At 38.9% G+C, this 24,587-nt stretch overlaps 1 protein-coding gene and 1 pseudogene across 1 annotated transcript in view; one reads left to right on the plus strand and one right to left on the minus strand.

Annotated features, from left to right (window-relative positions):
- Positions 1–24,587, minus strand: part of LOC105492223 (integrin alpha FG-GAP repeat containing 1) — a 294,233-nt gene that overhangs the window by 260,719 nt on the left and 8,927 nt on the right. Inside the window, exons 5-6 of the mRNA XM_011759246.3 lie at positions 17,712–17,786; positions 944–1,038 (exon numbers count right to left, since the gene is read on the minus strand). Of these exons, the coding sequence (XP_011757548.1) occupies positions 944–1,038; positions 17,712–17,786 (170 nt within the window). The remainder of the gene's footprint in view (positions 1–943; positions 1,039–17,711; positions 17,787–24,587) is intronic.
- On the plus strand, positions 8,793–10,229 carry LOC105492221 (ETS domain-containing protein Elk-1 pseudogene; annotated as a pseudogene).

Here is a 24,587-nt window from a genome sequence, read left to right on the forward strand (position 1 = left end):
GTGGTGGCTCATGCTGGTACTCCCACCATTTTGGGAAGCCAAGGTGGGCAGATCGCTTGAGCCAAGGAGTTCAAGACCAGTCTAGGCAACATGGGGAAACTTCATCTCTACAAAAAATACAAAAATTAGCCAGGTATAATGGCACATGCTTGTAGTCCTAAATGGTCTCGAGGCTGAGGTGGGAGAATAGTTTGAGCCTGGGAGGCAGAGGCTGCAGTGAGCTGTGATCGCATGCACCACTGTGCTCCAGCCTGGAGGACAGAGTGAGACTCTCTCAAAAAAAGAAATTATTGTTTAATTTTTTTAGGTTTCAAAATGATCTGGCAGTTTTAAATAAAAAAGTCTTCACAATTTGAGATACAGATGGAAATATTTAAAAATGAAATTATACGTTTGGGGGTTAATTTAAAATTATCTTGGATAGGAGGAACTTGTAGGTGCATTTACAGGGAAAACAAGATTGGGCCATATAATAATTGTTGAAGCCAGGTGATGGTTAATGGGGTATATATTATGACATTCTGTCCAATTTTCTGTTTACAATTTTCCATAATAAGTTTCGAAAGTCTGTGAAATTCTTCTTGTACATAAGCTAAAGATTTTTCTTATCGTTAAATTTGTAGTACATATTATTTTTTAAAATTTTAACAAAAAAAGTAAAGAAACAGCAGGCAAAATGTGGTGAAATTATCATGATTTCATAAAAAGTAGAGAATTCAAATTCTGAGGCAGTTATTAACAAACAACAAAAACGACAATAGCTAAAGACTTACTTATTACAGTCAGTACTTTTTCCATGTTTCTAAATCACTAACTTTCTAACATCCTTTTAACATTAATTTCAACATTTACTTCATTAGCAATTAAATATGAAGTGTAGAGTAAATAAAACCCCATACTTCTTTGGCAACTCAAAACAATTCCAGATTCATGTGCAACTCACCTGCTGTAAAATCTTCAGTCAGATCAATAAATGCATGAGAATGTGGAATTCGCATTTTACTTGTAGTGGTCAATGCAGGATGCCATGATAAATTCCTAAAAAATAAAATAAAAATACTTTTCTTAAGGTAAACATCAAATGAGCATTATTTTAAAATAAAAATTTCTGCATGCAAAACACTTAAAAATTTATTTATTTTTATTGATACATTCAAAATACCATACAACTCATTCTCTTAAAGTGCCTTGAGTGGTTTTTAGTATGTTCACGGTGTACAATTGTCACTACTATTTAACTCCAAAGCATTTTCATCACACCAAAAAAGAAATTGTGTACTCTATTTCCCTTCACTGGCAACCACAAATCTGCATTCTGTCTCTATTCAGGACATTTCACATAAATGAAATCATACAATATGTGGTCTTTTGTGTTTGGCTTCATTCAGTTAGAATAATGTTTTCAAGTTCATCCATGTTGAAACATGTATCAGTGCCTCAGCTCTTTTTATGGTGGAATAATATTCCATTGTTTGGGTTTTTACATTTTGCTTATCCATTCATCTGAAGATTTGGCTTGTTTCCACTTTCTGGCTGCTATAAATATTAATGTACAAGTTTTGATGTGGACATATGTCTTCAATTCTTTTTGTTATATACCTAGTAGTGGAATTGTTGGGTCATAGAGGAATATATGTTTAACTTTTTGAGGAATTGTTGAACTGTTTTTCCACTTCACCATCTTACATTTGTACCCAGTAATATAGAATTCCAGTATCTCCAAATCCTGTCTTATTCTTGTTCATTTATTTTATTATAGCTATCCTAGAGGGTGTGATACAGTATTTCACTGTGGTTTGATTTGTATTTTCCTGCTAGCTAATGATGCTGAACATGTTTGCTGTGGTTACTGGCCATCTGTATATATTCTCTGGAAAAAAGTCTACTCAAATTATTTTTCCATTCTTAAACTGCGTTATGTATGTTATGTATTGCTTTACTGCTATCCATCCCTCCCTCCCTCCCTCCCTCCATCCATCCATTTTTAGAGACGGGGTCTTGCCTTTTTGCCCAGACTGGTCTTGATCTCCTGGCTTAAAGGGATCTTCCCTCCTTGGCCTCTCAAAGGGCTGGGATTACAAGACCATTGCCCTCAGTCCCTGTTGGTGCATTTTAAGAGTTCTTTATATAATCTGGACATTAGGCCTTTAGCCAGTATATGACTTGTCTCCTAGGCTGTGGGTTGTCTTTTTACTTTTTTTTTTTTTTTTTGAGACAGAGTCTCACTCTGTCACCCAGGTTGTAGTGCAGTGGTGCGATTTTTGCTCACTGCAACTTCCGTCTCCGGGGTTCAAACGATTCTCCTGTCTCAGCCACCCAAGTAGCTGGGATTACAGGCATGTACCACCATGCCTGGCTAATTTTTTGTATTTTTTTTTTTTTTTAGTAGAGATGGGGTTTCACCATGTTGGCCAGACTGGTCTTGAATTCTGGAGCTCAGGCAATTTGCCTGCCTCGGCCTCCCAAAGTGTTGGGATTACAGGCATGAGCCACTGTGCCCGGACATCTTTTTACTTTCTTGATAGTACAAGTTCTTAATTTTGATTAAGTCCAATATATCAATTTTTCATCTTTATGTTTGTTCTTTTGGTATCATATCAAGAATCCATTTCCCAATGCAAAGCCATGAAAATTCACCTGTTTTCTTCTAAGGGTTTTATAGTTGTAGCAGTCATATTTATTATCTTTAATCTTTTTTAAAATGAATCAGAAAATAAATGATTAATGTTATAGAAGGTTTCCTAATATTGTGGAAAATAATAATGATTCTCTTTTACAAATTTAATTCTAAAGTTTTGGACCATGCAGAAGAATACATTTACGCCCCTACTTCACATTACATACAAAATTTAACTCAAAATGGATGAAAGAACTAAAAGGATCTCTGGAAAACAGTTTGGCAGTTCTTCAGAAAGTTAAACACAGAACTACTATATGATCCTGCATTTCTACACTTAGCTATATATCCAAGATAATTAAAAATAAGCAAACAAATACTTGAAAAATGAATGCTCTTAGCAGTGCTATTCACAATAGCCCACAAGTGGAAATAACACAAATTCGCAACAGTGGATAAATGGATAAACAAAAATGTCATATATCTATACAATGGACTATTATTAAGCCTTAGAAAGGAATAAATTACCAATACAATACAGACTAGTATAAAATGGATGATCCTTAAAAACATACTATGTGAAAAAAGGCAGAAACAAAAGGTCACGCACTGGAGAATTCCATTTACTGTTCTGATGTTTACCAAAGGTGTACAGAAAATGAAAGAACAGTTGTTTGTTTTTGTGATGCATTTTAAGATGAATAAAAACTGAATATATATATATACATACATATATATATATAGCTGTCAAGAGCTGAAGTGAATAAAAAACTGAATATATATATATATAGTTGTCAATAAGAACTAAAGTGTTAATACATTTATAGTAGAAAATAATATTCATTAATCCTTCTACCTTTGACGTTGCTCTTTGGAACTGGCTAGCCACATTCAGAAAATGGAAACTGGACCCCTTCCTTACATCATATACAAAAATTAACTCGAGATGGATTAAAGACTTAAAATATAAAACCCACAACTACAAAAATCCTAGAAGAAAATCTAGGCAATACCACTCAGGACACAGGCATGGGCAAATATTTCACGATGAAAATGCCAACAGCATTACAACGAAAGTAAAAATTGACAAAAGGGATCTAATTAAACTAAAGAGTTTCCGCACAGCGAAAGAAACTATCATCAGAGTGAACTGACAGCCTACAGAATGGGAGAAAAGTTTTGCAATCTATCCATGTGACAAAGTTCTAATATCCAGAGTCTACAGAACTTAAACAAATACAGAAGAAAAAATACCCCCATTCAAAAGTGGGCAAAGGACATGAACAGATACTTCTCAAAAAAAGACATTCCTGTGGCCAAAAAACATGAAAAAAACCCTCAACATCACTGATCATTAGAGAAATGCAAATCAAAACCACAATGAGATACTATCTCATGTCGGTCAGAATGACGATTAATAAAAAGTCAAAAAACAATAGATTCTGGCAAGGTTATGGAGAAAAAGGAACACACTTTTACACTGTTGGTGGGAGTATAAGTTAGTTCAATCATTGTAGAAGACAGTGTGGTGATTCCTTAAAGACTGAGAGGCAGAAATACCATTTGACCTACCAATCCCATTACTGGGTATACACCCAAAGGAATATAAATCATTCTATTACACAGATCCATGCACACATATGTTCCTTGCAGCACTATGCATGATAGCAAAGACACAGGATCAACCTAAATGCTTGTCAATGATAGACAGGATAAAGAAAATGTGGTACATGTATACCATGGAATATGATGCAGCCATAAAAAGAATGAGATCACGTCCTTTGCAGGGACATGAATGTAGTTGGAAGCCATTATCCTCAGCAAACTGACACAGGAACAGAAAACCAAATACTGCATGTTCTCACTTGTAAGTGGGAGCTGAATGATGAGAACACATGGACACATGGGGTGGGGGGAACAGCACAAACTGGGGCCTTTCAGAGGGAGGGGTTTGGAGGGAGAGCATCTGAAAGAATAGGTAAGGGATGCCGAGTTTAATACCTAGGTGATGAGATGATCTGTGCAGCAGACCACCATGGCACACATTTACCTGTGTAACAAACCTGCACATCTTGCACATGTATCCCTGAACTTAAAAGCTAAAAAAAAAAAGTCACTCTTTGTACAAATTATAGTTTTTCAGCAATAAAAAGCAGATACCATATTTTTCAAGTAACTGAACTCACATAAAGTATAACCTTTTCATATATGTGCCCAACTCCATTTGAAGGCTAAGGTCAGAAATAAAAACTGCTCTGATTACAAAAAAAGAGAAACTGAAGAAAAAGTGGGCCATTCTAAGCCATGTTGAGTGTATTCACTGACATTCCTTGACCTCTGTAGAAAATTCCAATCACTAGCTTTTGCCCCAAAAGAAACAAAATTATGTCAAAGTGTTCTAATTTGTGGGCATCATCTCCCTTAATCTCAAAGAATAGCATTTGTCAAATGATGAATTTAAATGTAATTAATGCCAACTGTAGCTTTTGGTCGCCTATAGTAACTGTTCTTTGTATGACTGCTAATCTGCCCACTTTTGAATGATCAGCTTATATTGAATATCATTATTTAAGATATCCAGGTAAAAGCAGTTACTAGGAAATGGCTCTGGCATGAAGAAGAATCTACTTCTACAGGCTGCCTAGTTCTTTAGTCCTGTGGTCTTCAAACATCTTTGCCCCAGATATGCTTCAAAATAATTTTGAAAAACCATATACCAGCTAACACATTAATTTCTAAGAAAACAATCTAAATGTTTTCATCAGCACAAATAGCTGCAAAATAGGTAATATTTGAATCTATTAGAATTATTAAAATTTTAAAATAAAATGATTACTTTAAAAATGCACCCAATAGAATATAAACATAACTGAATTGTCATCCATCCCCCATCATCCACAAAAGAATTCCAAAACAGAACAAAAAAAAAACACATGAAGGTCTTCTTGAATATTCAGAAATTGTACATCTTTCCGTTGTATCCTTAAACTTATACTTCCATTCCATTTTTCTCAGAAAACTTTATCATGATGTAAAATGATTTTATATGTGAAGTCTTTTTAGTGCTGGTTCTGGGATAGTTTTCCAAAGACAAAATATGTCTATGAACTGCTGTACAAAATACAGTTTGCATATAATTGGTTTTGTTCATGGATCTCAGTGTTTAAAAAAACTCTCTTTGAAGTTGAATTATTTAAACTATTAGCATACAATTGATGAAAATACATATTATTACTGTGATAATTAAGCCAAAGGTAAAATTTTATTGGAAATGCATTTTTAAGAGTGATGAATAAAGCTTTAAAATATATTAATTTATTTATCCTTAAAATAATATGCATTCTTGCTAGAATGAGACAGTTTCCAGGCATACAGTCTATTCTCACTTTTCGTTTTCATAGATATAAACACTAAGAAATCTTGCTCATATAAAAAGGCAGATTAGAATGAAAGGAGGTTTATTACAGCAAGGATTCCCAGTTTTTTGAACCTCTCTGTAGTCAAATATAAAAAATCACAGTTACTTATCAACAAAAATAACTTTCAGGGCTCTATTCATTAGGTCTTCTTCCTTTAAGCTGTTCAAAGCAAGCAGCTGGAAAGCCCTTGAGTTGTAAAAGGATGCATAATCCATTCATTAGACCCATTTACTTTCTCAATTTTTGAGAAGTAAAACAAAAGCATTACATACGTTTATCAAATAACTATAAGCACTATTAAAAAAATAACTATTAGCTATACCAATTACTCTTCATTTAGAGGCACCCCATTTAATCAAGTAAAAGTATGCTAATAAAGAGTTTGAAAAATCTTTTTATTGTGTCTTTGCCAATAATATATGGCTTAATAAAATATTTCTACATTATTGTATACTTTAATATATTTTGATCAAAATATTACTGGAAATGTAATAATAAGAAATTACTCTCAGTTTTTTAGGTATGATGAATATGTTGTGATTATGTATTTTTGGAAACAAACCTTTAGCTGGGCGCAGTGGCTGGCACCTGTAATCCCAACTTGAGCCAAGGGGTTCAAGACCAGCCTGAGCAATATAGTGAGATCCTATCTCCAACACAATTTTAAAAAATTAGTCAGGCATGACAGCATGCATCCATAGTCCTTTTACTGAGGAGGCTGAGGCAGGAGGATTACTTGAGGCCAGGAGCTCAAAGCTGCAGTGAGCTATGATCCTACCACTGCACTACAGCCTGGGTGACAGAGACCCCATCTCCAAAAAACAACAACAAAAAAATGCCTTATCTCTCTTAAGGATATATGTTGAAATATTTATAGATTCAAAATGTCCAAGGTGTAAAAAAAGGAAAATGGAAGAAAAGGTGTGGATGAAAAAATAACTGGGTATGAGCTGGTAATTGCTGAAGCTAGGTGACAGGTACGTTCTATTAGAAGCATATTCACTATCTCATTCAGCTACCTTTCTATATGTTTGAAATGTTCCATAATAAAATGTAAGGAAAAAACAAAAACAAATTTAGAACTGCTGATCTATTTCATTCAGTTTACAGAAAATGTCTGCCATATAACCCAACTAGCAAAGCCAGTACTTACTATAAAAGCTGTTTCCAAATGAAAGTTATTTTCTGCCAGAAAGAGTGTGAGCTTGTTTTTTATTTTCAATTCAAATAAATGTGCTAATATGTGTTTCAAGGAATATTACAAAAACTGCTGAGAAATAACTCAATGTATGTATATTGTAGGACACATTGTTAAAAGCAGTCAAGATTACAATAATGTAAATCAGATAAAATTGATTTATCTACTTTTATAAAATAGGTTATAAAAATAAGATTGTAAAGCAATATGCTATTTCTCATTAATTAACTTACAGCAATGCAATATAATGCAGCTAAAATAATTTATGTTACAAGAAATATGATACAAGATGTAATAGTTCTTCAGTAAATGTATGTGCATAGTCTACTCTGGGTCTGGCTTCTGGAGTACTTAGTGTATTAAAAAAAGAAATAACACCATGTCTTTCTCATTTCTTCAAATGTAACAAACTTTTCCTATGAATTTAATAAAAGAAAAAGGTGGCCGGGAGCGGTGGCTCACGCCTGTAATCCCAGCACTTTGGGAGGCTGACGTGGGCGGATCACAAGGTCAGGATATTGAGACCATCCTGGCTAACACGGTGAAACCTGGTCTCTACTAAAAATACAAAAAATAAAATAAAACTACCTGGGCGTGGTGGTGGGCACCTGTAGTCCCAGTTACTGGGGAGGCTGAGGCAGGAGAATGGCGTGAACCCGGGAGGCGGAGCTTACAGTGAGCCGAGATCGCGCCACTGAACTCCAGCCTGGGCGACAGAGCAAGACTCCGTCTCAAAAAGGAAAAAAAAAAAAAAAAAGAAAGAAAAAGGTATATACTGCAAAAAATTATTTGGCTCAGAAGCCAACATATGAATTTATTTATTAGGCGATAGCATTATTACATTAACAGGATACAGAAAATAGTAAAAATAAAATTTCATAAGATAAAATAAGATGCTTGACTTTAAACGGAATTTTCTTGATATGATATGATTTCTTGATATGATTTCTATAAATGCATACCAAATATAAAACAAATTATGCAAAAGCTTTATCTACGAGTTTGATAGTCCTAGAGAATATTTCAGTCACATCTGCGACAATCATTGTCACCTTCCAAAATCACTTGGGCATGAAAGTTACCTTCTTTCCAATTAATGATGTGTCCTGGGATACAGTGCTAAGAACAGCTATAAGATCTGCTTTTTGGAATTTGGTTTTTCTTATGCATGCTCTCTTTTCTTTGCTCTCCCAAGGGTCTCTCTCAACAATAACGGAATTTTTGACAATACTAAAGTAATGAAATGGCAAAGTCACTAAAACAAAAACTGTCATACTACCACAACCCCACTCCAATGCATCCGAATTCAGAATATATCAACGTGGACCATGACGTCTGCTTTTGTATGCAAGCTTCATGTTAAGAGAAATGTACATTTAAAAAAAAAAAAAAGAAGAAGAAGAAAAACTGAAAGTTCTATTAGTTTGAGATATCTTAGTTAATCATAAGAGATTATGGAGCTGTAGGGAAACGCAGGGGCGGCTTCTAGGTGCTGCCGCCACCGCCGTCGCCACCGCCACCGCCACCACCACCGCCACCACCACCGCCGCCTCGGAACCCAGGCCTGGGGGGCAGTGGGCCGCGTATGGAGACCCCGCCCCCCGGAGCTGCCAACATTGCCAACGCCACCGCCACGCTACACACAGGTACCCCTGGGATGGCGTGAGCACTCCCCCAGCGATGGACCCATCTGTGACGCTGTGGCAGTTTCTGCTGCAGCTGCTGAGAGAGCAACGCAATGGCCACATCATCTCCTGGACTTCACGGGATGGTGGTGAATTCAAGCTGGTGGATGCAGAGGAGGTGGCCCGGCTGTGGGGGCTACGCAAGAACAAGACCAACATGAATTACGACAAGCTCAGCCGGGCCTTGTGGTACTACTATGACAAGAACATCATCCGCAAGGTGAGCGGCCAGAAGTTCGTCTACAAGTTTGTGTCCTATCCTGAGGTCGCAGGGTGCTCCACTGAGGACTGCCCGCCCCAGCCAGATGTGTCTGTTACCTCCGCCATGCCAAATGTGGCCCCTGCTGCTGTACATGCCGCCCCAGGGGACACTGCCTCTGGAAAGCCAGGCACACCCAAGGGTGCAGGAATGGCAGGCCCGGGTGGTTTGGCATGCAGCAGCCGGAACGAGTACATGCGCTCGGGCCTCTATTCCACCTTCACCATCCAGTCTCTGCAGCCACAGCCACCCCCTCATCCTCAGCCTGCTGTGGTGCACCCCAATGCAGCTCCTGCAGGAGCAGCAGCGCCCTCCTCGGGGAGCAGGAGCACCAGTCCAAGCCCCTTGGAGGCCTGCCTGGAGGCTGAGGAGGCCGGCTTGCCTCTGCAGGTCATCCTGACCCCACCCGAGGCCCCAAACCTGAAATCGCAGGAGCTGAATGTGGAGCCAGGTTTGGGCCGGGCTTTGCCCGCAGAAGTGAAAGTGGAAGGGCCCAAGGAAGAGTTGGAAGTTGCCGGGGAGAGAGGGTTTGTGCCGGAAACTACCAAGGCCGAGCCAGAAGTCCCTCCATAGGAGGGCGTGCCAGCCCGGCTGCCCGCGGTTGTTATGGACACCGCAGGGCAGGCGGGCGACCACGCGGCTTCCAGCCCTGAGATCTCCCAGCCGCAGAAGGGCCGGAAGCCCCGGGACCTAGAGCTTCCACTCAGCCCGAGCCTGCTATGTGGGCCAGGACTCGAACAGACCCCAGGATCGGGAACTGGCTCCGGCCTCCAGGCGCCTGGGGCGGCGCTAACTCCGTCCCTACTTCCTACGTATACATTGACCCCGGTGCTGCTGACACCCAGCTCGCTGCCTCCCAGCATTCACTTCTGGAGCACCCTGAGTCCCACTGCGCCCCGTAGTCCGGCCAAGCTCTCCTTCCAGTTTCCGTCCAGTGGCAGCGCCCAGGTGCACATCCCTTCCATCAGCGTGGCTGGCCTCTCGACCCCCGTGGTGCTCTCCCCAGGGCCCCAGAAGCCATGACTACTACCACCACCACCACCACCACCACCACCACCACCACCACCACCCTTTCTGGGGTCACTCTATCCATGCTCTCTCCAGCCAGCCATCTCAAGGAGAAACATAGTTCAACTGAAAGACTCACGCTCTGATTGTGGTGGGGTAGGGATCCTTGGGAAGAATTACTCCCAAGAGTGATTCTCATTATCTCCTCCACAGAAAACACACAGCTTCCACAACGTCTCTGTTTTCTGTCAGTCCCCCAGTGGCCGCCCTTACACGTCTCCTACATCAATGGTAGGGGCGGTTTATTTATTTTTTGAAGGCCACTGGGAAGAGCCTGACCTAACCTTTTAGGGTGGTTAGGACATCTCCCCCACCTCCCACTTTTTTCCTCAAGACAAGACAATCGGGGTCTGGCTTGAGAACGACCTTTCTTTATTTCTCAGCCTGCCCTTGGGGAGATGAGGGAGCCCTGTCTCCATTTTCAGATGTGAGTAGAAGAGTTAGTTTGTTTTGGTTTATTATTCCTGGCCATACTCAGGGGTCCAGGAAGAATTTGTACCATTTAATGGGTTGGGAGTCTTGGCCAAGGAAGAATCACACCCTTGGAATAGAAATTTCCACCTCCCCAGCCTTTCTCTCAGACAGCTTATCCTTTTTCAACCAGCTTTGGCCAGGGAGGAATGTCCCTTTTGTTCTTCTTCCCCCTGAAAAGCCATTCCTTTGTCTGCCGACCTCCCTGGGGTCCTGCCTGTTTCCTCCCAATGGAGGGTTTTTTTGGGGGGTGGTCCCCATCTGGGGGGCCCCTCCAGCCAGTTCTCCAGGTCTCCCTGTCTCTCCCCCGCTGCCATTTTGATAGTATAATCTATTTTTAAATGGGGCTTTTCAATAGGGGAGAGGGAGTCATCTCTTCCTATATTTGGTGGGGTGGGCGGGAAGGAAGGGATTTGGGGGGGAATCTTCCTGCTGCCTCCCCCCTCCAAGTGTTTATTTTTGATACCAAACATGTATTTTCAGTTCCCTCCCTCCCAGCCCCCTAATTTCCTGCGGGCGGGTACAAAGGACCCTTTCAATGTCCCTGGAGTTGGGAGGGAGGAATGGGGGACATAAAGCCTGTCCTGTCTCTATTCTAGGCAAGAGAGAGTGGGTTCAAAAGACTCCCGGGCTCACCTGTTAGCGCTGGCCCAGCCCAGGCCTCGGGACCTAGGGGTTGGTGATTTGGGGGACGGTGCTACACTCATCTCCACTGTTTGTTTTACTTCCCCAAAATGGACCTTTTTTTTTTTCTAAAGAGTCCCAGAGAATGGGGAATTGTTCCTGTAAATATATATTCTTCAAAGTGAAAAAAAAAAAAAAAAAAAAAAAAAAGAGATTCCCCAGGCCGGGTGTGGTGGCTCATGCCTGTAATCCCAGCACTTTGGGAGAGCGAGACTCCATCTCAAAAAAAAAAAAAGATTTCCCCTGTGTTTGATATTTATGGGTTTTTACAACCCAGCAAATCACCATTAGTAAGATTTAGGAAATTTAAGGAAGATGGCATTCTCATGTGAAGGAGAAAGTTACAGTGAAAATAGGTACATTCTCGGGCACATCAATTTTAGCTAAGAACACCTATGAAGCCTGAGATTCTAGAAGCTGACATGCTTAAAATGATCTGTATTTCCATATTCCTTTGCAAGTCTTTACTTATGGTAAAGTAAATAAACACAGGCTACTATGTTGTGTTTTCAAAGATGGTCATATTATTTCTCATCTCACATGCTCTTTCGCATTCAATTTTGCCATGCCTATATCAGGAGGTAGAGTCTATATTAATCTACTAACTCCACTGAATTTTAGCTAGTCCCATGACCTATTCTGACCAATAGAATATAAAATAAATGACACTTGTTTAACTTCCAGGATTGGGTCTTAAGAGACGCAGTTTCTGCCTACATTTCATGGAATGCTTCCTAAAAAGCATCCATTATGAAGTCCAAGCTAGCCATGGAGAGAGAGGGGGAGGTCATATGAAGGAGCACCACTAAAGGCCCCCAGTGACTATAATAATGATGGTAATGATGGTACAAGAATGAAGGCAAAAGCACAGGTTTTAGAACTTGGATGATCCAGATTCAATTCCCAGATTTAGCATTTATTTACACATTTGTGAGCTTGTGGTAGTCCCTTAACCTTTGAATTAGACTCTTCAGTCACTGTTAGTCACACAAGCTATCTGTTGTAAGAAAGAAAAAAAAAGAGGCAACTGATGTTAAGTGCCAACCTCATAGTTACTTAATAAACATTTAATGAAACAACAACAAGCTTGTCTGAGATACTCTTTGTCCTCTTCGTTCCCCATCCAACTCTGAGCCTCCAAAGGGACAGAAAAGCTGTACAATTCCGTGGTGTGCCTCCTCTGCAAGATATACAGGAGAAGACTGGGAAAAGCATCACTAGAGAACAAAGTCACCTGGGTAAATTCCTCATGAATCACTCACTCTGGGCCTCAATGAGAACAAAAAGGTGCAGTTCTGGATAAATCTTAAGGACTTTTCAGCAATAATGTCTCAGGTACATAAGAGAAAATATGAAGATTTCTTTCAGTCATGTTTTTATTATACTTTGCCCAATACTCCTACCTTCCTAGGGTGTGCAACAGTAACATGACACCTAAGAGACAGCACTGACTCCTAAGACAGGCAAATACAGTGGAAGAACAGGCAGTCTGAAAAGAAGCATGCGTCCCACAGTTGAACGCACACCTACATTCAGGACTACTGTGAAACTCACTCAGGAACTGGAACTCAGAGCTTAGACCTCCAGGGTAAAAATCAAGTATTTGCAAAGCATTTTCAACAGTTTATATACACTTTGATAAAATGCAACTGGAATCTAATGAAAGAGGACTTAATGTATATTTTCAGAAATTATGATTCTGATTCATTTCACCCTAAATTGAAATGGTAATATATACTAATCTTACTCAAAAACTGCTATATACATGGCTTTTTTTTAACTATACTAGTTTTTTTCTTTTTTTCTTTTTTTGAGATAGGGTCTCACTCTGTCGCCTAGGTTATAGTGCAAGGTGCAATCAAGGCTCACTGCAGCCTCAACTTCCCTGGATCAACAATCTTCTCACTTTAGCCTCCCAAGCAGCTGGGACCACAGGAGCGCACCATCATGCCGGATTACTTTTTTCGTTTTTTTTTTTGTATGTAGAGATGGGGTCTCCCTATGTTGCCCAGGCTGGTCTTGAACTGCTGGGGGGGGCTCAGGTGATCCTCTTGCCTCATTCTCCCAAAGTGTTGGGATTATAGGCATGAGTCACTGCCCCTAGCCTATACTAGTTTCAATACATACACAAGTATTAACAGTAATGAAATAAAGCAAAATGGTTTCTCCCTGAACAAGGAAACAAAGTTTTAATATATGCCAATAAAAGGAAATGTTACTATGAATTTTTTTTGCACAGAAACTATAACACTATTCTTTTCTCAAAAGAAGCTGATCTTTCTGAATAATTACAAATATACATCTAAAAATTATTAAGATTTAACTAAAAACAAGGTGAGTAAATTTTGATAACATCTTAAAACCATTTACTTAGAAACAAACAATTTCACTTAAATATAATACTACCAATCAGAACATAAAGCAGTATAAGTTGCCAGGAAATCTGAGGTAATTAATTTTTAAATTTTTATTTATTTATTATTTATGTATTTATTTATTGTTTTTGAGACAAAGTCTCACTCTGCTGTCACCCAGGCTGAAGTGCAGTGGTGTGATCTCGGCTCACTGCAACCTCTGCCTCCTGGGTTCAAGTCAAAATCTGAGGTAATTTAATTGACCCCTCCAACACATCTGGCAGGACTATAGGAAATAAAATTATAGACCCTTAAGAAATGAACATGCCACTTGAAATAACCACCACATAGGTCATCTGCTAAAAGTTTTTCACTATTTCTGCAGTTTAACTTTGAAAAGAAAAAAGGTCTGGGTGAGAAACACTGGGAAAAGAAATTAATGTAGCTCTAATAGCACAGTTCCTTTAGGAAAAGAGAAAAGTTAGAAAACTGATGCAATGTTTCCATGGAAATACTGATTAGAAAAAAATACCTGATCACTCAGATTTTAATAGATTCCTTTTAGCAACAGTATTAAAAATATGAATGTTGTATGGCATGAGAGGGAGGGAGGGTGCTGCCAGGGGAATTTGAAGAAAATATAAATCATCTCAAAGTTATCTTTTTTTGTTATGGGTATTAATGCTGATTACAAAGTCAAAAGCTGCCTTGAGTATTATTTGGTTTTATTTTGTGTTATAAATCTCATCATAATTATCATATTCTTACTAAACAATAGATTTAAGTGATACAATATCATACTTCATTAAAACAAATATTTACAATATTTTCTGTAATGCATCAACAAACAAACAAAATCAACAGTAAAAATGAAGGGTGATTTAATAAATCAGTCATTGGTTACAATGTAAGAAAATATGAAAGGCTAAATGGAAAAATGGAGATTTATTTATTCTGGATTGATAGTAGCTGACTACATTTAAATAGAGAATACAGCTTTTTTAAATAATGGAGGGGCAAAATCCACCCACACAACAGTTAAAAATGATTGCTTTTAGTGCTACTTATACTACATTCAATATTTTCATGCGATCACTTGTGATGTAAACAGTGTACGGCAAAGTATGTATCTGTCACATACCTACATTAATATCTCCAACTATACAACTTGGGCCTGACCCAGAATGTATTTGAACTCAGTACGTGAGTCAGAAAATTTTGACAGACCAACATTATATTTGGTTTTGACTAAAATTACAGGTACAAGTGTTTACATTTCAACATTAAAAACAATATTCTGAATGAGTATCCAGCATCAGTTTCCAATGTCCTCATAGAAAATGCTCATTAACAATAACGTCACATCACTGGAGAAGCAGTTGTGACACTTAATAGCTAGGTGTTATTTCTAAGTAATATGGCACATTATTACATTATTTCAAGTCAGTATAAGTGAAGTTGAAGCTCAAACTAAAGTCTCACCTTTGACCATTTAACATACTTCAATTATCTCCTGAACCTCATTCGATGCAGTGAGTGCCCTTCCTGTTCCTGTTAGATAACCCCACTGTACCAATTATAAGGAATTCTTCTGCTCATCACCACTGCTATTTAGACTGATCATCTGCACCTTTAGTCCAGCCAAACTGGTTCTGCTATCTCAGATTTGCATGTCTGCACTAGGCCAGGTTATAGCATGGGCTTTCTGCTATAATTCTACAGAAGCATTTCACACTCAATTTAAAGATCATTGCATGCTTCCCAAACCAAAGTCCTGGTCAAATTCAATTAAAGATAATCTTGGGTTTGGCACACCCGTAACGCATAATATTTAAGTTGTAAAAGGTAGATTTCTTGATAAATAAGATTAGGCTGCCAATCAAGACCACGTGAATAGCCCAAAATGTCAACGCTGATGACTTTTTCACTTATGCACCTATGCACGTATTTTATCTGTTGTTTATAAAACTGACATGGCTTAAATGTATTTTTCATATTTTAGTAACATATTAATGTTTGCTCCCACAGGGGCATATTCAGCTTTCTGTTGTCTGAACCACAATATTGTTAGACTGCAATCATTCTAAACAATGCAAATTTCTGTCAGCTTATATATCTTCAAACTGGCATCAGGACAAATCTTAGATGCAATCTTATCACTTAGATATGGTTAGCTACTATTGTTTAATTTGTAACTGAGGTTCGAATGACAGATATCCTAAAATACCAGAGTATTATTACTGTAGTATATTGGATCGAATATAACATATAAAAATAAAGTTGGACATGTCTTCAGGCATAATGTTTTAAAATCTGAACTTGTTCATGAAGTAGAGAAAAAAAATCTAATACAGAATTAAGAACAAATAAAGAAGCTATGGCACTATCCCATAATATTCTAAATCGTTTTCTCGCAGATTAAGTAAAAAATATGTACAGGTAATAGAAGTTTCATTAATACTTTGTGAATTATCAACAATAGCTGTTTCACTTTCAATTTCTAAAGGTCAAACTACATCAGATTAAAGATATTCCAATTATTCCCCTGACTAAAGTGAAGTTACCACAAAATAAAACAGGCCAGAAGTCACCACCACAATCTCAATCACATGTCTGCCTTTGAAGAGAGGAAAAGAAAGGACAGGGTTTTCTGAGCAGTCCCCATTTGCTGTGGAAGGAGTGCAGAGGCGGAGGGGAGTGGCCTGTGTTTTCCCCGCACCCCACCTGCACTCAATTCCTATTGGATACGGCCACAAAAGCAAATCAGGATCTCCTTCCAATTTGTCTCTAAAGCAAGACTCTCTTCAAGGTATTTTTCAAAGTTTGGAGAAAAAACAGGTTTCTCACTCAGGATTCACAATAATTATTTCAAAGTTCACTATAACTAGCATCAAAGTGCCCATATTCTTTATTAAAAATCTACAGAAAAAGTAATGGGGGATCTCCCAACCAAGCACTAACCAGGTCTGACCTTGCTTAGCTTCCAAGATCAGAAGAGATTGGGCGCATTCAGGGTGGCATGGCCGTAGACCAGAAAAAGTAATAGGAAATGTGAACGTGTCTCTTCAGAATACCTTAAATTTTGACAATGTACTCCTCTGCATACCTATCAATCACATTTCAAAAATGAATCATAAAAACAAACTACTTCTATAAAACACAAAGAGAAAAGTCACTAGAGTTCCAAGTAGCTAGGAAAGACAGATTGACAAGGGTGGTCCTTCGTATTTTCAGAAAGACAAAAAAGTAAATAAATGTGTTCTGTACTCTTGAACTAAACTTTATCTTATCAGATACAGAAAAAAATTAACCAGGTTGAAGGTATCTTATGAAAAGTATCTTGCTATCATGAATTCTTGTGTTACGAGACCAGTTCTATTTAAATCCAGAGTAATTACAATGGATATCTTGGAATTGCAAGATTCCAGGCACTTTTCCCTAAGAATTGCACACTTAGGTAGTAAGAGAGGCTTAGCACACATACTGGTGAAGGACAATGTATATACACTGACAAGTTTCCAGAGCTTAGAGGAGGGCTTACATTACTAGACCATTATTGACCGCTCACTGAACAAATGACAGAAAGAAACAAATCTTATCAATTAAAGTCTAGCAGCTAACATGACTAAGGTAGGGAGGATCCACTCAAGACTGCGGGTATCCTCCCTATTTACGTGAAATCTATCCATTTCAAAAACATTTAATGAACCAATATGTAAATGGAGACCTGTAAAGTTTCAATCTCTAATTTTCAAAGAGATAAAAGGACTAAGCTGGCCCTTGGAAACCAGTTGCAGGCCAAATCCAAACTATTTGAGAAAGCTTACATATATAGACCAAATGCCCATTTAAAAATCTGTAAAAACAAACATATCCAATGAACTATTTTTTCTCCAATGGTTAAAGCAGCAGCAATATATATGATTAATTACATAGTTATGATCATATTTACTTACCCTCCTAATAGTATCTGTGGCTGGTTGGATTCATTTGTGATACCAAAAATATCAGGAATTAGATCACCATTGAAACTGAAAAAAATTAAAACAATAAGCAGCTATTTCATTAAATTTTTACTTCTAATTTAGCTTTAAAAGAAACAATAACTTTTGGGAAGTGTGGTAGACATTACAATGCTTGCCAGTATCTAGTGATAAGTAGTAAGTCAAATGTCAGCACAAGTGACATGTGTCACTTTTACATCAAAGTGTATAATTTCTGTTACCGGCCCCTCCAGCCCTCTCCAGGCTTGCCATGGCAATGAGAAGACATTGTGATTCAGATGGACTAGCTACAAAAACAGTGGGGTCTCAGATGGCCTGACTCTAAGCAACAGCACAGAGAAGAGCCTGTTGTTGACCCACACTGGACATATAGTAAGAGCAAGAAAGATTCATTTTGTGAGATTTTGGGTATGTCTATAATCTTTGCATTATCTAGACTATCCTTGAATGATAAGGATATAGCACTAATTCCTAGAAACTTACTTCAGAATCATAAGCCAACTCATTTATTTAGATGGGTTTAGGAGAAATAACCCAGAAAAATAATCCTAGTTGGTATAAAACTTCATATTGGCCATTGAATATTTTAACAACAATGAAAAAATACACAACTATGAAAGAAATCTAGCGGGGCACCATTAAGAAGATTAATCCATGGATTTACAGTTCAGACTTCTAATGGCCACTGACACACTGCTGTATGGGTATGATTTCAATAACTGTAAGAAAGGCAGTACTGGAAAAAAGAATGTGGCCAAACTTTGCTCTAGTCCCAGGAATGATCTCGACCTCTACGAAAATACGCTGTCAGAAATTTATAAATCCAAATTTACATCAGTTATTTAAATCAATTATCCTGGTACATGAGTCTATACTGAGAATATAAATAATAACACAAAGGAAGAGTTATAAAAAGAACAAAAATTTCTCCTTAGTATAGGAATCTTTCTAAATTTCTAGAGGAAATTGAATCCTACATAGTAAACATAACAGTTATTCTCAAAAACAGCTATCTTAATTCTTTCAGTAATGACAGCATAGATCCACAATGGACACATCTGAAGCTACTGAAACAAAAACACAAATCTCTTCTTTCCAAAATAATAAATTTCATTTTTCTTTGTCCTATCTGATGGCAAATAAATACAATATAATCAAAGGTACAGGCCTCTGAGTGAATTTAGTGTTTATATTACTAAGCAAAATAGCTTCCTATGTGAAGATTTTATTTTATGTTTAAGTTTAAAATCATTTTGTGGCAGAGCAAGATGCCCGAATAGGAACAGCTCCAGTCTCCAACTCCCAGCGCGAGCGACACAGAAGACCGGTGAGTTCTGCATTTTCAACTGAGGTACTGGGTTCATCTCACTAGGGAGTGCCAGACAATCGGTGCTGGTCAGCTGCTACAGCCCGACCAGTGAGAGCTGAAGCAGGGCGAGGGAAGCACAAGGGGAAAGGGAATCCCTTTTCCTAGCCAGAGGAACTGAGACACACAACACCTGGAAAGTCGGGTAACTCCCACCCCAATACTGCGCTTTAAGCAAACAGGCACACCAGGAGATTATATCCCACACCTGACCGGGAGGGTCCCACACCCACGGAGCCTCCCTCATTGCTAGCACAGCAGTCTGCAATCTACCAGCAAGGCAGCAGCCAGGCTGCGGGAGGGGCGCCCGCCATTGCTGAGGCTTAAGTAGGTAAACAAAGCCACTGGTAAGCTCGAACTGGGTGGAGCTCACAGCAGCTCAAGGAAACCTGCCTGTCTCTGTAGACTCCACCTCTGGGGACAGGGCACAGTAAACAATAACAAAAGCAGCAGAAACCTCTGCAGACCCAATCGACTCTGTCTGACAGCTTTGAAGAGAGCAGTGGATCTCCCAACATGGAGGTTGAGATCTGAGAAGAGACAGACTGCCTGCTCAAGTGGGTCCCTGACCCCTGAGTAGCCTAACTGGGAGACATCCACCACTAGGGGCAGTCTGACACCCCACACCTCACAGGGTGGAGTACACCCCGGAGAGGAAACTTCCAAAGCAAGAATCAGACAGGTACACTCGCTGTTCAGCAATATTCTATCTTCTGCAGCCTCTGCTGCTGATACCCAGGCACACAGGGTCTGGAGTGGAACTCAAGCAATCTCCAACAGATCTACAGCTGAGGGTCCTGACTGTTAGAAGGAAAACTATCAAACAGGAAGGACACCTACACCAAAACCCCATCAGTACGTCACCATCATCAAAGACCAGAGGCAGATAAAACCACAAAGATGGGGAAAAAGCAGGGCAGAAAAGCTGGAAATTCAAAAAATAAGAGCGCATCTCCCCCGGCAAAGGAGCGCAGCTCACCGCCAGCAACGGATCAAAGCTGGACGGAGAATGACTTTGACGAGATGAGAGAAGAAGGCTTCAGTCCATCAAACTTCTCAGAGCTAAAGGAGGAATTACGTACCCAGCGCAAAGAAACTAAAAATCTTGAAAAAAAGTGGAAGAATTGATAGCTAGAGTAATTAATGCAGAGAAGGTCATAAGCGAAATGAAAGAGATGAAAACCATGACACGAGAAATACGTGACAAATGCACAAGCTTCAGTAACCAACTCTATCAACTGGAAGAAAGAGTATCAGCAATTGAGGATCAAATGAATGAAATGAAGCAAGAAGAGAAACCTAAAGAAAAAAGAAGAAAAACAAATGAACAAAGCCTGCAAGAAGCATGGGATTATGTAAAAAGACCAAATCTACATCTGATTGGGGTGCCTGAAAGTGAGGGGGAAAATGGAACCAAGTTAAAAACACTCTTCAGGATATCATCCAGGAGAACTTCCCCAATCTAGTAGGGCAGGCCAACATTCAAATCCAGGAAATACAGAGAACGCCACAAACATACTCCTCGAGAAGAGCAACTCCAAGACACATAATTGCCAGATTCACCAAAGTTGAAATGAAGGAAAAAATCTTAAGGGCAGCCAGAGAGAAAGGTCGGGTTACCCACAAAGGGAAGCCCATCCGACTAACAGCAGATCTCTTGGCAGAAACTCTACAAGCCAGAAGAGAGTGGGGGCCAATGTTCAACATTCTTAAAGAAAAGAATTTTCAACCCAGAATTTCATATCCAGCCAAACTAAGTTTCATAAGTGAAGGAGAAATAAAATCCTTTACAGATAAGCAAATGCTTAGAGATTTTGTTACCACTAGGCCTGCCCTACAAGAGATCCTGAAGGAAGCACTAAACATGGAAAGGAACAACCAGTACCAGCCATGGCAAAAACATGCCAAAATGTAAAGACCATCGAGGCTAGGAAGAAACTGCATCAACTAACGAGCAAAATAACCAGTTAATATCATAATGGCAGGATCAAGTTCACACATAACAATATTAACCTTAAATGTAAATGGACTAAATGCTCCAATTAAAAGACACAGACAGGCAAACTGGATAAAGAGTCAAGACCCATCAGTCTGCTGTATTCAGGAGACCAATCTCACATGCAGAGACACACATAGGCTCAAAATAAAGGGATAGAGGAAGATTTACCAAGCAAATGGCGAACAAAAAAAAGCAGGGGTTGCAATACTAGTCTCTGATAAAACAGACTTTAAACCATCAAAGATCAAAAGAGACAAAGAAGGCCATTATATAATGGTAAAGGGATCAATTCAACAGGAAGAGCTAACTATCCTAAATATATATGCACCCAATACAGGAGCACCCAGATTCATAAAGCAAGTCCTTAGAGACTTACAAAGAGACTTAGACTCCCATACAATAATAATAGGAGACTTCAACACCCCACTCTCAACATTAGACAGATCAACGAGACAGAAAGTTAACAAGGATATCCAGGAATTGAACTCATCTCTGCAGCAAGCAGACCTAATAGACATCTATAGAACTCTCCACCCCAAATCAACAGAATATACATTCTTCTCAGCACCACATCACACTTACTCCAAAATTGACCACATAATTGGAAGTAAAGCACTCCTCAGCAAATGTACAAGAACAGAAATTATAACAAACTGTCTCTCAGACCACAGTGCAATCAAACTAGAACTCAGGACTAAGAAACTCAATCAAAACCACTCAACTACATGGAAACTGAACAACCTGCTCCTGAATGACTACTGGGTACATAATGAAATGAAGGCAGAAATAAAGATGTTCTTTGAAACCAATGAGAACAAAGATACAACATACCAGAATCTCTGGGACACATTTAAAGCAGTGTGTAGAGGGAAATTTATAGCACTAAATGCCCACAAGAGAAAGCAGGAAAGATCTAAAATTGACACTCTAACATCACAATTAAAAGAACTAGAGAAGCAAGAGCAAACACATTCGAAAGCTAGCAGAAGGCAAGAAATAACTAAGATCAGAGCAGAACTGAAGGAGATAGAGACACAAAAAACCCTCCAAAAAAATCAATGAATCCGGGAGTTGGTTTTTTGAAAAGATCAACAAAATTGATAGACTGCTAGCAAGACTAATAAAGAAGAAAAGAGAGAAGAATCAAATAGACGCAATAAAAAATGATAAAGGGGATATCACCACAGACCCCACAGAAATACAAACTACCATCAGAGAATACTATAAACACCTCTACGCAAATAAACTGGAAAATCTAGAAGAAACGGATAATTTCCTGGACACTTACACTCTCCCAAGACTAAACCAGGAAGAAGTTGAATCCCTGAATAGACCAATAGCAGGCTCTGAAATTGAGGCAATAATTAATAGCCTACCAAAGAAAAAAATTCCAGGACCAGATGGATTCACAGCAGAATTCTACCAGAGGTACAAGGAGGAGCTGGTACCATTCCTTCTGAAACTATTCCAATCAATAGAAAAAGAGGAAATCCTCCCTAACTCATTTTATGAGGCCAACATCATCCTGATACCAAAGCCTGGCAGAGACACAACAAAAAAGGAGAATTTTAGACCAATATCCCTGATGAACATCGAAGCAAAAATCCTCAATAAAATACTGGCAAACCGGATTCAGCAACACATCAAAAAGCTTATCCACCACGATCAAGTGGGCTTCATCCCTGGGTTGCAAGGCTGGTTCAACATTCGCAAATCAATAAACATAATCCAGCATATAAACAGAACCAAAGACAAGAACCACATGATTATCTCAATGGATGCAGAAAAGGCTTTTGACAAAATTCAACAGCCCTTCATGCTAAAAATGCTCAATAAATTCGGTATTGATGGAACGTACCTCAAAATAATAAGAGCTATTTATGACAAACCCACAGCCAATATCATACTGAATGGGCAAAAACTGGAAAAATTCCCTTTGAAAACTGGCACAAGACAGGGATGCCCTCTCTCACCACTCCTATTCAACATAGTGTTGGAAGTTCTGGCTAGGGCAATCAGGCAAGAGAAAGAAATCAAGGGTATTCAGTTAGGAAAAGAAGAAGTCAAATTGTCCCTCTTTGCAGATGATATGATTGTATACTTAGAAAACCCCATTGTCTCAGCCCAAAATCTCCTTAAGCTGATAAGAAACTTCAGCAAAGTCTCAGGATACAAAATTAATGTGCAAAAATCACAAGCATTCTTATACACCAGTAACAGACAAACAGAGAGCCAAATCATGAATGAACTTCCTTCACAATTGCTTCAAAGAGAATAAAATACCTAGGAATCCAACTTACAAGGGATGTAAATGACCTCTTCAAGGAGAACTACAAACCACTGCTCAGTGAAATAAAAGAGGACACAAACAAATGGAAGAACATACCATGCTCATGGATAGGAAGAATGAATATCGTGAAAATGGCCATACTGCCCAAGGTCATTTATAGATTCAATGCCATCCCCATCAAGCTACCAATGACTTTCTTCACAGAATTGGAAAAAACTCCTTTAAAGTTCATATGGAACCAAAAAAGAGCCCGCATCGCCAAGACAATCCTAAGTCAAAAGAACAAAGCTGGAGGCATCACGCTACCTGACTTCAAAGTATACTACAAGGCTACAGTAACCAAAACAGCATGGTACTGGTACCCAAACAGAGATACAGACCAATGGAACAGAACAGAGTCCTCAGAAATAATACCACACATCTACAGCCATCTGATCTTTGACAAACCTGAGACAAACAAGAAATGGGGAAAGGATTCCCTATTTAATAAATGGTGCTGGGAAAATTGGCTAGCCATAAGTAGAAAGCTGAAACTGGACCCTTTCCTTACTTCTTATACGAAAATTAATTCAAGATGGATTAGAGACTTAAATGTTAGACCTAATACCATAAAAATCCTAGAGGAAAACCTAGGTAGTACCATTCAGGACATAGGCATGGGCAAAGACTTCATGTCTAAAACACCAAAAGCAACGGCAGCAAAAGCCAAAATTGACAAATGGGATCTCATTAAACTAAAGAGCTTCTGCACAGCAAAAGAAACTACCATCAGAGTGAACAGGCAACCTACAGAATGGGAGAAAATGTTTGCAATCTACTCATCTGACAAAGGGCTAATATCCAGAACCTACAAAGAACTCAAACAAATTTACAAGAAAAAAACAAACAACCCCATCAAAAAGTGGGCAAAGGATATGAACAGACATTTCTCAAAAGAAGACGTGCATACAGCCAACAGACACATGAAAAAATGCTCATCATCACTGGCCATCAGAGAAATGCAAATCAAAACCACAATGAGATACCATCTCACACCAGTTAGAATGGCGATCATTAAAAAGTCAGGAAACAACAGGTGCTGGAGAGGATGTGGAGAAATAGGAACACTTTTTACACTGTTGGTGGGATTGTAAACTAGTTCAACCATTATGGAAAACAGTATGGCAATTCCTC

The sequence above is a fragment of the Macaca nemestrina genome, chromosome 18, assembly GCF_043159975.1.
Source record: "Macaca nemestrina isolate mMacNem1 chromosome 18, mMacNem.hap1, whole genome shotgun sequence".
NCBI lineage: Eukaryota > Metazoa > Chordata > Mammalia > Primates > Cercopithecidae > Macaca > Macaca nemestrina.